General features: G+C 28.8%; 1 protein-coding gene and 1 long non-coding RNA gene across 2 annotated transcripts in view; one reads left to right on the top strand and one right to left on the bottom strand.

The window, feature by feature from the left end:
* Ehbp1 (Eps15 homology domain containing protein-binding protein 1) overlaps positions 1-17688 on the bottom strand; it is a 31605-nt gene that overhangs the window by 13219 nt on the left and 698 nt on the right. The window contains 11 exon segments of the mRNA XM_027341771.2: positions 3754-3827; positions 14243-14342; positions 14422-14532; positions 14595-14780; positions 14848-15109; positions 15169-15276; positions 15331-15716; positions 15779-16569; positions 16750-16781; positions 16784-17262; positions 17425-17684. Coding sequence (XP_027197572.2) covers positions 3754-3827; positions 14243-14342; positions 14422-14532; positions 14595-14780; positions 14848-15109; positions 15169-15276; positions 15331-15716; positions 15779-16569; positions 16750-16781; positions 16784-17262; positions 17425-17684 — 2789 coding nt within the window.
* On the top strand, positions 6452-7228 carry LOC142645584 (uncharacterized). The gene is made up of 2 exons (XR_012846689.1): positions 6452-6539; positions 6614-7228. It is a non-coding gene; the product is annotated as an uncharacterized LOC142645584 (long non-coding RNA).

The raw sequence follows: 17688 nt of genomic DNA, 5'->3' as shown, positions 1-17688 counted from the left end.
TAATTTTTGAAAAAACCAAATGTCTTTTTTCAAAAAAAAAAAATGTGACAAGTGATTAGTGTCGTTCTCCCTGTTGAGAAACCACAAGTTATAAATGAGGTGCTATTAGTTTGCTAAATGGTTGTCCATTGTGTCAAATTTTATTTTTATTTTTCTTGTTGTTCCCTAATAGCTAATGAATGATGTTGTTGATTCATTCATCAGCTAAAATCTCAATGGGTGTCGATATCGTTCTCGTTGTTGCTGTTGTTGCGCCCGTTAATATATATTTGCGTGATGTGGTTCCCGAACCAAGGACAACCAACCAGGCCTATCATTATAGCTATTATTATTGTATTAAAGTAGTCATTATTCTTTTTTAATTGATTGTACCATCATCATCAAATGAGAGGAAAAAAATTCAATCGAAACAATAGAATCTATTCGTCGACAATGATGCCAAAGAAAATTAATGATCATTTTATTTTTTCGAGCAAAGAAAGAAAACTAAAAATAAAACCAAACTATAGGAAAAAGAAAATAACAAAAATAAACATGAGGAAGAAAAATGAAACCAACACGTACAAACAAACAAATAAACAAACAAAAGTTTATCAAAATAAACTAAGAAAATAAAGCATCCATCCATTTTCTTTCGCATTTTCTATAAATCTATACCATAGATTTGGAACGAAAGAAAAATTGGAAATCAAACAAAAACTCAAATCGAATAATCAATCTTACCAACAACAGAAACAAAAAAGTATTATTTTCAAATAATTATCTATACTTTTATCATTAACAACATTTGATATTTTGGATAGCCAAACACAAGTATGAATCAAGGCAAATCAATTAACCGAATAGAGTAAAAAAAAAATATTTGATGTTATAGAAAAAAAAAGTAATAATAATTTTCTATTTTATTTCAATGCAAAGAATAATATGGACTGAATACAACAAGATACCAACCAAACCAACGCCAATACAAACATATAGAATCTAATAAATAAATATATAGACATGATTCTGGAACATAGATGGATGTAACAAACAAACAAACAAACAAACAAGCAAAAGATAGAAGGAGAGAAAAAACTGAAAACGAAGACAGTGAACGGAAAAAAAGCTCGTTACGCTAAGCCGCTTATCAGTATGGAGACCAAAAATATAACAAAAAAAAATTGGTTCCAAAAAGAAAGAGACCATAGAATGTTATAATACAAAAAAAATAAAAATAAATAAATTCATTCTGACTAAAATGAATTGAACAACATTCACAATGAATGAAAAAAATAACTTGAAATAAAACAGGAAAAATGGAGCAAAAATTTTTTTGTATCTATATTCTGTTTACCTTCATTATCATCATCACGACATTCAATTTTTGTTTTTGTTTTGTTCAGTTTTTTTTGGCTACCAAATCATTTCAACATAACTGAATGTTCATCATCACTTGAATTTGGCAAACATAAACACCCACATTTTTAAATAGATACATTCAATGTTTCGTGAAATTTTTCTATATAATTTTATTGTATTTCCAAAAAAAAAAAACAGATGAATGAATATAGAATTGGAACAATCTAATGTAATATAGAGTTTGGGTATTTGAAAGAAAGATATGCACAAACACACACAATATAATGGGAAAAAATAATGGCGAATACACACACACACACACACACACACACATAATATTACATAGAATTGGAATCTAATAGGAACCAAATTACATAGTCAACAATAACAATCTTTTTTTTTGGGAATCCACAATAATGTTTAACAACAATGATGAAACAAGTTGAAGTTTTTTTTTCTTTGCCAAAAAAAAAAAAGATAGAAGCCATTAGATGTTACCAGAAAAAAATGATGATATACTGAAATACTGAAACGTTTTTTCGTTTGAAATTGTATTGTGCCAATAGTAACAATGAATGTGTAATATAACAAATGATAAAGTACAATAGAATAGAAAAGAAAAAAATCCATGAAACTATTATAAATAAAAGACTGAATATTCTACAATGAAGAAAAAGAGAGAAAAAAAATCGAATGAAAAAATCCCTATTTCTCTAATCAGGACCGATGCAGAACTTTATGATTTTCGCTTTTATTATTCATTCGTATGTATATGTGAAAAGCTTTGTGAAACTTGTAATCATGATGATGATGATGAGCCAGACATGACACAAAATGAATGTTCCAGAAAAAAAAACAGTAAAGCTTTAAGCTCACCTCATCACCCTTGATTTCAATGATGATGATTATTATTATTAAAAGTTTTCTATTACATTCTTTTATGTTATTGTGTAGAATCGGTAAAAATGGACAGATAAACAATGAACATCGACAATGGCTGGAGAAAAATACCGAATCAAATCATCAGTCCTGTATAGGAAGAATATTTAATCGGGTTTTAGTTCTATTTTTGATAATGAAGTTTCAACTCTACAACAATCATCATCATCATCATCATAATAATCAATAGATATTTGCTATACACGAAGGACTATATACCGAGAAAAATAATTAATATTGTCAAGAATTCAAACAATAAAGTAGAGAATTGAATTCAAATTTTTAGAATCACAGTACTGTATATAGATACTTGAAATAAAATGAAATTTGATATTCATCATCGTTGTGATTCAATTCTATGATGAATTTTACTCTTTTTTTTCTGTCGTTAAAAACAACAACAAAAATAAGTCGATGTGAAAGTTGAATTCAATACATAGAATAAACTTTTTTGTTCTCAATTCCCAATAGTAACTATTTTTGGCTACATTTTTTTGAAAAAAAAACTATGGGACAAGGCACAAAAAAAATTTGATGCCAAAAAGCATCACAATCAGATTCAGTGGAAAAAAATGCTCGAGGCAAATTCAATTGGCACTTGAAAATAGCAAATTTTTTTTTCTCCACCATATCGTAATTCATTGTTCAATGTTTTATTTTTATCAGCTAAAATATATAAAAATCCAAATGTTGTAATAAAAAACAAATTAATCATAACATGACGTTATGTAAAGACACGTTTTTTCACTTCGATGTGTCCTATCATCACGTGTGTGCTTAGAAGAAAAAAAAATATCCTCCAAACAAATGGAATCGATGATGATGATGATGATAGCCAAATGTGCAAAGAGACATCAAAACAGAATTCAAGATTCACACAAATCAAACAACAATAACTAAAATATTTTTCTACACAAAAAAAAAGAATCGGGTAATCTAATTCAAATCAAGTGTCAAACATTCATCATCAACAATTTATTCAATTCTCACATTCATTCATTCATTAAACAATAACAAACAACGATGACAACATCATACATTAAGTTTTAATGTCAACAACAACAGGATTCATATAGAATAATAATAAAAATTTCTCATCATAATTGTCATACAAGAAAATGAATGAATGAATGAATGAATAAATGTCAAAAGTCAACAAGAAATAGAATGAAAACAATGCTCCAGAGACAAACATTGATGGTGCAACATCAACAAAAAAAATTAAATCTTTTCGATGGAAAAAATGGCCTAAAGCCAGGATTTGTTGCTTTTTACTAAACTTAGTTATCATCATCATCATAGTCATCGATACCGTTATGAGAAACATTAAAGTTACACAAGAAAAAAAAACATACAAATACAAATGAGAATAGGAGATTCTCAAGCAAAAATGATGAATTTTTTTAAAATAAGAATCAAAAATGATGATTGCGAATGAAATTCAAAAAGAAAAAGAAAACAAACAAAACTTACCTTCAATAAGCATTAGGTTATGTAATTCAGTTTTCAATTCATCGTATCGACGATTCATGTCAGCTTCTTTTTCCCTAATTAAAAAAAAGAAAGAAATTATAATGAAAAGTAATTAATGGGAATAAGTTTTTGTGAACAACAGAAATTAAGAAAAAAAAACAATTTAAACAACACTTTTCAAATGAAGAAAAATTGTAGAAAAAGTCACTAATGAATTAATTTGTCATTGATTTGATCATATTCTCATCTCCTTTTAATTTAAAAAAAAAAAATAAACTATAATTAAAATTCAGTCACACAGATTTGAAATGATTGAAAGAAAACAAATATATAGATTAAATTAACAACCCTTCAAATTTTATTCATTTTGTTGTTGTTTGATAAAGATCATGTTGTTTTGGTGTCGTATCAATATCGTTATCCTAATCATCATCATCATAATTGCCGCTTTCATCATATAATAATCATCATTATGATGCTTTTAATGAGTGTTCAGTGTATGTGTGTGTTCTGAATTTCTATCTATCTAATTGTTTTGTTTTTTCAATGATGGTGGCTTTTAACCTATGTTATATATCAAACAAATGTTAAATAGAGTATCGGTTTAAAATCAAAAAAGAAGAAAAAAAGAATATATTTATTAGTCAACTAGCCTTAAATATCATAAAAAATCCAACACCGAAACAAACAAACAAACAAACGAAAAATCACAACGTGAAAAGTAATAGATAATTTTATTTTCATTCGAACAAAAAAATATTTTCCTTTAAATCGGTAAACTGATTGATCAGAGACTATCAAAACATTATCTGAAAATTTTTTTCAAAGTTTAGAATAGGATAAAAACGATTCACAATATATGTTGAGATTTGTTTTTGCTGTTGTTGTTGTCGACAAAAATACGAATCGATTTTGTTGTTGTTGTTTTTGTTGTTGAAATTATTCCAAATTCGCGTCAAATATCTAAATTACAACTTTGATGCTAACATTGATGATGTTTCTGTATATAAAATTTTGATATCTAAGGTAATTTTATCTTAAGTAATTTAGTTTTGTTTGTTTTGTTAAAAGTCTATCGAAAAAAAAGAATTGCTCTGTATTATTGTGAAAAAAAAGCGCGCGACCATTGTCGTCGACGTCGTCTTTGTCGTAATCAACATCGTTTTTTTTATATATTTTGGCGACGACCAATGGCGCCGACAATATCTCATTCTTATCCGACGAACTAGAAAAAAAACCCAATGACCTTAGCTATAGTAATAACAAAAAACATAATTGAATCAATGGATGGACAATCGACAATTCCCATCTTGTTTTTTGTTGTTGTTGTTGTACATTTAATAGCTCAATTTAGATTCAATTTAATTGAAAAGTTATGGCTATTGATATCTACAGATCATCTTGTTGTTGATGATGTATAACCAAAGGTATCAAATCAAAGTCTATAGTGAAATAATAGCTTGTTTTTTTTGTGATATAGCCCATATCATCATCATTATTATCATCAAACAACAAATGAAAAAAAGATATAATAATAATAATAAAAGATTGGAAAAAACAAGAACAACCAACACAGATACTGTACCGAATGTTTGATGGAAAAAAAACAAACGAGTAAAAAACAACTACACACACATAGACATCTGATTATCATACGATCAATCAATAGATAACATCAATGATGATGATATTGACAGGACACACTCTCAGTAAAAAAGATGGCCATCTTGAAATACGAAACTTGATCATCAAGTAAGGTGGCCTATTGGACTTTGACGAAACAAAAAAGCAATTCGAATCATAAGTCGAGTGTCGTTGAATTTTTCAAATTTCCATTTTTTTTTTTTTTTTTTTGATTGACTCGACATACGATTTTTTGACAAATGAACAAAACTAGATTCCATTCTTTTTATTGACTATGGCCAAAAAAAAAAAATAAAGAAAATTAATTTCAACCACCAAACCAAATCGATGACAATGTGTGGTCAGTTTGTTGTCAACACACACACAGAAGCCCAAAATAATAAAAAATAATAATCGATCCCTATTGATTGGTGAACAGCAACAGAACAAAAAAAGTTGAAATGAATTTCAATGTCTAAATAGAAAGAGAGAGAGAGAGAAAGAATAAAAAGACGATGTCCCTTTTCATCATTCATTCATTCTTATTATCACTAACACAAATTGTGACATACAGGTGACAAGATCATATTCGATTACACTAAAATTTGATTGGCCTGTCACTACTGGGCTTGTCATTCGTCAAATGAAATTTTGAAGAAAAAAAAACCAAATAGGAGTCGTTAAATATGTCAAAAAAAAGTGAATGCTTCAACCATAGTTTGTCTGGTTGATGATGATGACTTTTCTTAACGAAAATATAATCAAAATAAAAAATTGAAAAAAATAAAAAACTAAAATAAATAAACAAATCTAATGGTAATAGACCACCCTGCATTCACAGAAAATGATGAAGGAAAAAAGAAAGAAAGGACCAAACCAATATAATGGTTAGTGATAATAATTTTTTCTGGAGCGAATAATCACTTTTTTTCTGGTTTGTTTGTTTGTTTGTCGCGTCTGTATCAAATAAAAAAAAATGAAAAACAGCTAGAATCATGAGTAGCGTTTGAAAATATTAACACGTTTGCTATCCGATTACAATGAAAATATTTCAATGTTAAAATTCAATATTGAACCAGAAAAAACGAGTTGTAATCAAATGAAAATCGGAAATATTTCTATTTTTCAAAATCAATCAAACAATAATTAGAAAAAAAAGGTAGGTAGGTAGTGTATTTGTGATCAAACAAAATGAATTTTATTTCCATGTAGTTAATCAACTGAAAATTTTTTTTAGTTGTTGGTCAAAAGTTCAGCCAGAACAAAAAGAAAAACAAGCTGCTACCCAATCAAAAGCTATAGCGAGGTGATTATTATTTGTTACAATTTTTGAATTGGTACATTGGAATTGATATGAAAATTAGAAATATGTTTACAGACCTTGTCAATCTACCCTCTTTTCATCATCATTCCAACAAATCACATTTCATTTCATTTGATTCAAACAACATCGATATATTCGAATCGAATATGAAACAACATGCTCAATATCACAAACACACACACACACACACTCAGCTAGTGATGGACCACCAAGGAGGTATTATTAACTGCTATATTGATAATATAAATTGATTTGGAACAAACAACTGAATGACAACAACCCGAAACCAAATACTGAATACATGGTCCGTTCATACAAACAAACAAACACACCAAGCAATGTTTTGACCACAAACAGTTGAATCGATATTTGGCCAACAAACAACAAAACAAAACAATGATCCAGAAAAAAAATTGAAAGAATGATTCAAATGTTCTGCATATGTAATCGAAAACTAGCCCCTGTAATATATATCCAAAGTAAAATTTTCAACAAAAAAAATAAAATAAAGGTCAAATTATTAACGCATTCGTGGATCAATTATTCGTTTTTTGTTGTTGTTGAATGAATAGAGAGAGAGAGAGAAAAACTTGTGTGATAAATAAATAAATAAAGGTCACGTGTTAATCATCATTATCAAAAACCAAAAAAAAAGGTTATAGGAATGGGTCAAACAACAAACAACAACAACAATCCATCAGTTAGTTGTTTGAAATATACACATCATTTTATATTGAATTTACATAATCATTGAAATCATTCATCATTATCATCATAATGAATAAAATAGTGATGACAATTGATCAATAAATTCTTTTTCTTTTTTCAAAAGAAGGCATGTAAAAAATTTCTTCAAAAAAAACAAAAATTCCTTTCTCATTGAAAGTGATGATAAATTTTCTCAAAAAAAGCGAAGCAATTTGAATCGGTAACAAAAAAAGAACAATTTATGATACCACTATTTGGGTCCAGATAATAGACTACAGACAGACAATGAAGATTGGTCAATTTTTTTTTATAAATAATATGGATTTCAAACCTTCTTGTTACAATTTGTATTTGGACTATTAAAAAAAAGAGAGATAGATAAAGAAAGTAATAAAAAAAAGAGTGCCCATCCATTGTATTTTTTATTGGGAAACAAAATAAATTATTTCACATAATTGCCGGTATTATATGAATTTTTTCTTTTTAAGAAACATATAAAATCAAGTGAATCAATTAGATGACCTATCTATTTCTGGGTGACAAATTTATTTCAAGTAAGTAACAATCAACACTGTAATAATTTTGTAAATGTTTAATAAATGACCAATGATATAATGATTATGTAAGTAAATGAGAAAACTTCATTCAAAAAAAAATTGGCATTTAAATTATTTGATGTATTCCGATCATCATCATCATGAAAGAATTGAATTCAAGATGAAGAAAAAAATCTCAAGAATGCGTAACGTAATTGCAACATAAATGAGATTCTTTTTTCACCGATGATGATAATGATGATGATGATGATGAAGATGCTTTCATTGAAAAACAGAAGAGAGAGAAAAAAATGTTAATCCAATGATCACAATGAAAAAAAGAAACCGAATCGAAAAAAAGAATGTTTCAATGTTGTTTTACCATCAACTACACCAACGCAATCATTCAATGAAATTCATTTTTTTTCATTTCGTTGTCAATTCCAAAATGATAATCAAAAAAAAATCGTTGCATGGAAATTAAAATCCAATTAATCTGATTGATCAAAATAATTATCTTTGATTTTCTTTGATTTTTCCCCCATCTTTACTCATTTATTTAATTTTTGATGAAAAAAATATGAAAAATCAAACAAGTGAATGGCCTAAATGAAAAATATAATTTTTTTTTGTTCCGAAATGATGACCACAAGGTAAAATTTCAAATAGAAAAAAAACGAAGACAAATTAACCAAATATGAATGAGAAAATCAATGGTATTATTTGATCATGTTTGAAGATGAAAAAACAAAATGAACACAAAAGCTAAAAACAAAATTCATTCAAAATCTGTCATTTTGATGTCCTGTTGTTCATTCGTTCGTTGATCATAGGGTCATTTAGAAGAATTTCAGAAAAAAGAATGAGAAAAAAAAATAAAAAATGATGCCGCCATTCAATCTATAATGTTTTTTTTTGTTTGAAATGTTATAATAAATGATGATGATGATGATGGTCTTGTAATGATCGATTTTTTTTTATGAATCGAACAAAAGACTTCAAGTGAGCAAACGAAAGAAAAAAACAAGGAGAGGTGAGATGAATAATAGTTTCTTGATTATGACATACTTATTATATGTATGTATGTAAACTTTGGTTATTTAAAAAAAAATGTTGTTGTTCAATTAATTAATGATACTGTGAAAATGACAATGGGAAAATCAAGATTTTTAATCCAGAAAGTTTTTTCTGAACTGACAACAAACAAAACAAAACAACCGAACCAAATAATATAACAGGACATTTGAGAAGAAAAAATCATTAAACATCATCATTGTCTATCGTGTGTGAAAAGTGAAATAAAATATAAATAATTTTACCGAACCAAGATGAAAGATAGAGAAACCACAAACACCTGTTTTGTCATCATAACCAAAACGAAACAAAATTTAAAAAAAAACAATGCCGATCGATTATTATCATAATTAAAAGCCGATTATCATACATAGCGATTATTATTATTATTATTGATTGAATCAAGTTTTTCTTCTTTCAATGTTTGTTAATATTTTCATACATCAAACAGATGTTAATATCCATCGTTTTTTCAAATATGAAAATGAAAAAAGAAAAAGATAAACAAAAAAAAGCCGAAAACAATTATTCAATATATATGTTGAATATTTTCTTCTTTTCAAAAAATGAGAAATCACAAAATGATAATCTTAATGATAATGCCATCAAATCATGGTAATCATTCGTTTGTTGTAGGGCACACACCATAAATACCAACCAAATCAATGGTTCCAAACTGAATTTCATTCTATCTATTTGTTTGATCATCATCACCCAGTCAAACGGGATGACAAATTGACATCAGATATACAGTTTTGACAAAAACAAAAAAAAACCAACAAGCTTATCACAATGGTAACAACAACAACAAAAATCAATAAATTTTTCTCACAACATCAACGATAACAAAAAAAAACTTCGTTTGCATTTTTTGTTTTGAAAAACCAAAAACTAGACAAAAAAAATCAAAATTCCTATGACCTTTTGACATCGAATAACCGAGACACACACACACACACACACACACACAACTAAAGCAATAACAAAACAAAATAATCATCAATTATTATTACACTTGTTTGGAGGGACACCTGGGAAATAGAAAGAAAATTCATTAAACACCACCATCAAATAAAATCTTTTTTTCTAAAAAAAAGGCTAAAATTGATCACGCAATATCAATCTCTCTTTTATATGTGCCTATAGGTTTGTGTGAGTGAGCAAAGGATTCTTATGGACAAAATTATCGATTCTTGAATCTGTAAAATGGTACCTGCGCCGCATAAAATCATCATATAATGACAAATTCAACATTTATTTAATTCAAAAATGACCCATACTGAGAATGATGTTGATGATCATCATCATAATAATAATCATCTTCATTTTTTTCGTTTTGATCATCGTTGATCATACAAAATATAAAAGAATATAATATTAGATAAAACAACGATGAAAAAATTCGAGTTATTTATACCTTTAATAACACACACATATACACACCACATAGGGATAGTGAATCCTGAGATAGAGAGAAAAACACGTGAGATACGGAGATAAAGAGAGAGAGAGAATACAAGTCAGTTTGATGATCATCAAAATGATCAACAACAAAAAAAACATAAAAATGGTCAACAACAGAAGAAAAAAACAGCAAGCGATTGAATGCAGGTAAATAAGGTGAATGCCTGATACATTACCTATTGTGGTATGCTATGCTATGTAAGCTATGCCGTGCGCGGCATTTTTTTGCTAAACACAGGGAAGCCTTCGGGCAAAATTCGGCGCAATGCAGTCTGGCATGGTCGATCGACCGATACTTTTCTCGGTTTTTTTTCTGCATTTTTTTTCTTTTTTTTGCATGTGAATTCCTGATCAAATATAAATACCTAAGATGGAAACCACCATAGGTAAGAAAATGATGATCATCATCATCAGAAAAAAATACCCATAAAGAGAGCAGTTTAAGAAAAAAATCATAGTTTCTCATCATCATCATCATTGCCTGACACCCCCCTTACAAACAACAACCTGACCATCGAAGAGAAAAAAAAATAAAAAAGATTTGAAAGTGTAAAATACAACAACAGCATTTTTTTTCTTTACTTTACTTTACTTGACACCAAAGCCAATGAACAAAATTTGGCCAGGTGTCTTGCAAATGGTTTGGTTTGGTTGATTTTATTTTTTATTCGTTATCTCACTTTTTTTTCAACTTACTCTTTTTATGAATATATAATATTCGAAATTATATTATTTATATTCGGGATCACACATCGAGAACCTGTAATTTGCCTCTGTATGTTCACGATGGTGTCATCATACAGTAATATTTGTGTTTTTAACAACAGGTACACCTACCGAATGAATATCATCACCAAAATGAGAACACATCACTTTTTTTCTTGGTCAGAATTTCCAATGAACCAAGTGTGATGATGATGAACTCTTGCATTCGCCTTGTTTTTATTTTTTATTTTTGTTTCTTCACCTGAAATATATTCAGTTTGTCCACTCATATGCACACACATAAACATCATTGATGCTTCACAGCAAGAATCTTTGATTATTGAACAAAACAAGGAAAAAAGACACATGTTTGAATCATGTAAAATTATCATCATCAAGGTGATTTCACACTGATTTTTTGTTGTTGTTTTTGTTTTTTTTCTGGTCTTTGTGATCGGTTCGCATCTGTATTTTTTTTTCTTTCTATTTTGATTTTTAAATGGATGGCCACAAATCAAAAGAATCGTGCCGACATTATTTTTGTTTTTGTTTTTTTAAAAATAAAAATTTAAAATTCAGACTGGTTCTTGGTTGCATACGAACCAAACAAATAACATGTTTTACAGAGAACAGAATGAAAAATCTAATATTTGTAAGAATTATTGTTGTTGAATAGGGTTGGATGTTTAAATTGTCAATTTATGGTCATCGATATGATCAAGTCGAAAACAAAAAACCGCACCAGGTAGTTTGTTATTGTTTAATGGTTAAAAAGCAAATTAAATTGGAAAAATATTAAAAAAACTAAATTTTTCCAACGACAACAACAAAATGTTTCCCACAGAATGTAAAATTCAATCAATCGATTCAAGAATTATTTCTGTTTGAATAATTTTTCATCAAAACTAACTTGATGATGATGATGATGATTATCATTATTCAATCAGAGAATTTTTTGTAAAGAAAATGAAGAATTTCATGTGAAAAAAGATTAAATATTTTTTTTTGAATAAAATCTGTACTGCTAAATGATTAGAAGTTATTTTTTTCTTTGAAAAAAAAACATTAAGAAAAACTAAATGATGGTATCAAATTAAAATGCTGGTGATAGCTAAAGAAAAAATTACCGTGAACATTGAAGAATGCAAGAATTGACGTTTACATAATATCATCACACCATTTTTTTTTGTAAGAAAGAAAGATGAATAGATAAATGAGCATCATTAGTCAATTTAAACTTATCATCATCGGATATAATCGTTCTTGTCTCTCTCTCTCTCTCTCTCACTTTGTTGCAAACTCCCAATTTTTTTCTTCTTCTTCAATTCATTTGTTTTGTTTGTTCATTCATTTTACTCATCATCATTTTGGATTTTCATTAGCTGATGATGATGATGATGACTTATATCCGTGACTTGTCTTTTATTTATTTTTCTTTTTATCATTCACTTCAATGGACAAAAAAAAACATTGAACATTGTAACTTATGAGATATACTATATGTACCATAGTTTCATCCACATCATCAATGAAAATAAATAGAACAAGAAATGAAAAAGAAAAATCTTCTTCTTGTATATCTTGAAATTTGTAATATTGGAAAAAAGAAAAAACCTGAAGTGAAAAAGATAACAACAAATTGATGTTTCATACAAAATGTATGTGTTATTCGTTTACAATGATAAATTACGGTCTGACAAAAGAATTTGTTGTTGGTTTTTTCATTTATTTATTTTTTTTCCTTTGATACACTTAATTCTTATACACACATCCAACAACAACAACAAAAAACATTGAAGCATCGTTTGTGTGTGTGTGTATTTGTCGCTCATTTGTCTAAAACAAAAACCAAAAAAAAACGACGGCCTGCTTATTTCCATGGATGAATCTTATGGCATCCATGTAAAGAAAGAAAGAAAAAAAAAGTAAAAAAACGATGATACAATAAGATATATAATGGAAATTGAAGTAAAGCCAAATTGAATTCAACAAAAATGAAAGAAAAAAAAGATCACACACACACACACACACACACAGACTATCTTTCATCTTAAGGGGATTTTAATATTTTTCTTGCTTTCTGATGGTATTTTCAATGTGATCGATCTCGATTTTGTCTTTTTTTTCTGGTAATAAATGGACAAAATTTCGTATCTTTATACTTAATGGTGGTGTGTGCTCATCATTTTCGAAAATGGATTGGCCCGAAGAGAAAAGTCAATGATGATGGCAGGCGGCCAATTTTATTTGGTAAGGCGCCACAGCAACAACAACAACAACAACAAATATTTCCAAAGTCAATTGCTATCTTATTGGTCTATCTATATGTATAGTTTCATTATAGGAATCATCATTCGAAAGAATTATGATTTTGATGGAAACGAAATAAAAAAAAAGCCCTAAGCAAAAGTATCCTCTCAATCATTTTATATGATGACAAAAAAAAAGACTAGAAAGAAAAAAATACCAAAGAGATTGATTCAAAATGACAGTGCAAATATTTGCTTCGTAGTGTATGCGTTTGTAGTAAGAAATCTCGATCATCATCATCACTCTCTTTTGTGTGTGTGTCATCATTATGGATGTTAGATGGATTCAAAGACATGATTATTATGATGAAGAGAAAATTCGAATAGTTTTACACAAACAAACTATAGGTGATCAATAATATTATATAACTAAAAAAGAAATATTTGATCACTTGTACAAATGGAATACAACAACAACAACAACAACAACAAGAATCCTTGCCATCATCATCATCACACGGGTCAAAGTTTCAATCAAAAGTGTTTGTGTTGTTGTTGATGATAATAATAATAATGTTCATGATTATGGCCATGTTCAACTTCAAATCAACTTTTTTTTCTTCAAATGTTTTTTTTCAAATCTATGTTTGTGTTTGAGATTAATCGACAATGTTATCTATGTGTAATAATAATAATAAAATAAAAATGGTGAATAGAAAAAACACACATTGTTTGAACGAATTCTCAAAAAAAGACCAAATGTAAAAAAAATCCAAATTTTCAATTCTGTTTCTTCTTTCACTTACAAAATATTAAGCTGCATTTGTCGACGTATGATTGCATTTCGTTTATTAACCAAAACGAACCAATTTTGAAATAATTTTTCTTCCAATCGTGGATTGCCACCTGGTGTTGCGAAAAAAAAAGAATAGAATAATTTTTTTGTTATCATTCAAAAGAAAAAAAAAAATAAAAATCATCAGACCAGTTTCCATAAGTTTTCTTAAACGTTTTTCCAAAATCAATGCTTCACGATCGATTCGTTTCTGTTCTTTATCAATATGAGCCAATTCTTGTTGCATTGATTCAAATGATGCTGAATACAAATCCAAAGAATCCATTATTTCAAGTATTTATAAATATTTATAATTTACTCACTTGGAAAATCATTATAATTATCCGATTTTTTTGTTTTTGTTACTTGTGTTGGTTGTGACACTGTTTTTTGTTTTTGTGATTTTTGTTGTTCAGAATGTTGTTGTTGTGAATTCAGTCGAGATTTTGATGGAGTATTTTTTGTTTCGCAAGTTTTAAATTGATAGAAATTAAATTCAACCAATTTCACTATCATACAAACAGACAGGGACAAAAAATAATAGTAATTTAAATCATGTAAAATTTTTCTTCTTACCTGATTGATCTTGATTTGTAGATAATTGTTTGACATTTGGAGAAGGTGATGATGGCTGTTGTTCATTTTCATGATGAGTAATTGAATAGGATTCAATAGGGCTCATCATTTGTGGAGTAGCATTATTAGTGGAATTTGTTGAGCTTGATAATGACGATTCTAAACTGGTTGCATCGATCATTCCTTGTCGAGCGTTAGCAATTAAACGACGAGCACGTTCACGTAACTGTTCCATACGACGTTCATTATCTGGTTGTGAAGTCTTTTATCATAATAAATAATGAGAATTTAGAGAACATATTAAAACACGGATTTAAATACCTGTGAAAGTTTACGATCAGATTGCTGGGAACTGATCGAATGAGATCGTATAGATTCAATCAATTTACGGGCACGATCTCGAAGTTCTTCTTCTCTCATTCGTGTACGCTGTGCGAAAAAAAATTAAGATTCTAATACAGCCTACAAAAAAAAACAACAAACCTTTCGTGTTAGCGCTTCTGTAGAATAATTGTATGAATTTGGACAATTTGGTACCGAAAATGTTCGCTGTAATATATGATTTTGATGTTGACTACTAGAAAGATCAATCAATCCAGGCGCAATTTCGATAGGATGATTATTAGATGATAATGTTGTATGAGGATGATTATGGGTAGACGGTTTTTCATTATGATGATTATCATTATCACCAGTTATGAAAGTTGAATGATATTTATTAAATGATAAAGTTGATTGTGATGAAGGCATCGTCGTTGAAAATGGTTGTCGATATTTCAATGGTTTGCGTATCGGTTGCTCTTGTCTATCACTTATGTTTTTGTTATTGCAATCAAGCTTTGAGGATTGATCTTTACTTGATGATGTCCCTGTTTAAATGAAAATTTAATAAACTTTATGCTATAACATAGTTTGGTTTTATACGACTTACGATTCATAATTTCAATTTCCTCTTCTTCTGAATCAGATTCGAATGGACTCGTAAGCTGTTTTCTGGTCATCAATACTTTATTTTCATTTTCTAATGATTTTATACTGGTTGTCGTTTGCAGCTGCTGTTGCCAGTACTGTTGTTGATTTAAATTCATCGTTGAATTATCCAATTCGTCAAATCGATTGAACAAATTTAAACATTTGGTTTTCACATTATCAATACTACGATTATTTTGATCATCATTGCTTGATAATGTTTCGTCGTCGGTAATAGTTGAATTAGAATCTGAAATGGTATTTGCTGAACCGATCATTGATTTTCCTGTAAAATATGATCGTAGTTGATAAAGATAGGTCATCACAGATAATTTGTCTGGTACGTTCAAAACGATCATATCGTTTGGATCTATTAATTTTGGTATGCCCAATTTTGAGGCTGCGTCGAATACTTTTTTACAATTTCCAGTAATATCAGATGGCTGTAATGAATCAAAATCAATCAAATCCGGACGAAAATGATGTATGATTGCAGCAAATGCCAGGCCATTACGCCATGATGTGGTCATATTGGTCACCATAACACCACTATAATCTTTCGTTATCGTTTGACACCAGCTCAATAAATCTTCGGCCGTTGAATAGCTTGTCTGTTGTTGCTGTTTTTGTTGTTGCAAAACGAATTTATCTTTTTTTTGCTGTTGTTGCAGCCGTTGCATCATTGAATGGCTGAATGACGATTCTTGATCGTTGATCGATTGTGCTGAATCGTCGAATTTTTCTTCAATAGATCTAAAGTAAAAATGATTAATTTTTAAAAATTGAAAAAAATTGGCACGTACAGCAAAATCTTAAAACATGTTAAAACGATTATCAAAACGGAAAAAAATATCCCTCAATCAATCAATCAATTCGATTGTAAATCTATATTTTTTCATTTTTCCAATTGAAAACGATTAAAAAAAGACTTACCGTTCAAATGAATTTTGATTCAACTTTTATGATATGAATGGTGTTCTTCATCGTTACTGATGTTGGCCAACAAATCAGAGTCAGAATATCGTTCATATGCAACCGATGAATGACTGTCTACTTCATCAAATTGTTTGTCGTGATCTTCATTTGAATCATCATTATTTAGATTAAAAGATGGCAATGCCTTTATATCTGATGTGCTACACTCTTGATCGCATTCGATCGACGATTTTTGGATAGAATCAGGCTTATCACAAGTTTCATGCTTTAAATGAGAATGAGTCACGAAAGAATTTGCTACGCTTGAATCGGAATTTGTTTTTGAATCTGTTTGATGATTATGACGACGAATAGGAGGAGATGGAGTATGAAGCTTTTGCTCATGCGGTAAAGTTTCAATCGTAAAATTATCGACATTACAGTTTTCTTCGTTTTGTTTCGATTTTGATTCGGATTCCTGTATATGTGGATTCATTTTGATTGAACTATTATTGCCAATCTCTAGATTGCCTATCATATCAGAACAAACACAAAAACCAGAATTAGATGAAAACAAGTCTGATAACTACTTTGAAACAATTTCAGTATTTTTATTTAATCCATTATAACTTTCATAAAAAACTCGTAATGAAATAAATATTAATCGTGTTAAAAATATATAAAGTACCGTACCGTTTTGCATAATTTCGTGCTTGTCCGCATTGGAGTTTGATTGATGTTGTTCGAGTTGATCACCAACATTATTACCAACTGAATCGTTATCATTATTCAGAAATTGATTATTAAATTGTTCAATCATTTCGGATATTTCATTCTGCGTTTGATCGGAATATTTAAATGGTTGAGAATTTTGATCATCATCATCCAGGTCAGGTGTTGGATCAGGACCATTCATGCTAATTAAACTGGCTAAACTTTGCATATCATCATCTCTAT

This window comes from Dermatophagoides pteronyssinus, unplaced genomic scaffold, assembly GCF_027571235.1.
Source record: "Dermatophagoides pteronyssinus isolate colony J.1.1.1.1 unplaced genomic scaffold, Derpt_VIB-CSIC_2022.12 sq0015, whole genome shotgun sequence".
NCBI lineage: Eukaryota > Metazoa > Arthropoda > Arachnida > Sarcoptiformes > Pyroglyphidae > Dermatophagoides > Dermatophagoides pteronyssinus.
Note: the sequence above shows the minus strand (reverse complement) of the source record. Positions and strands in the feature narration are given on the sequence as shown.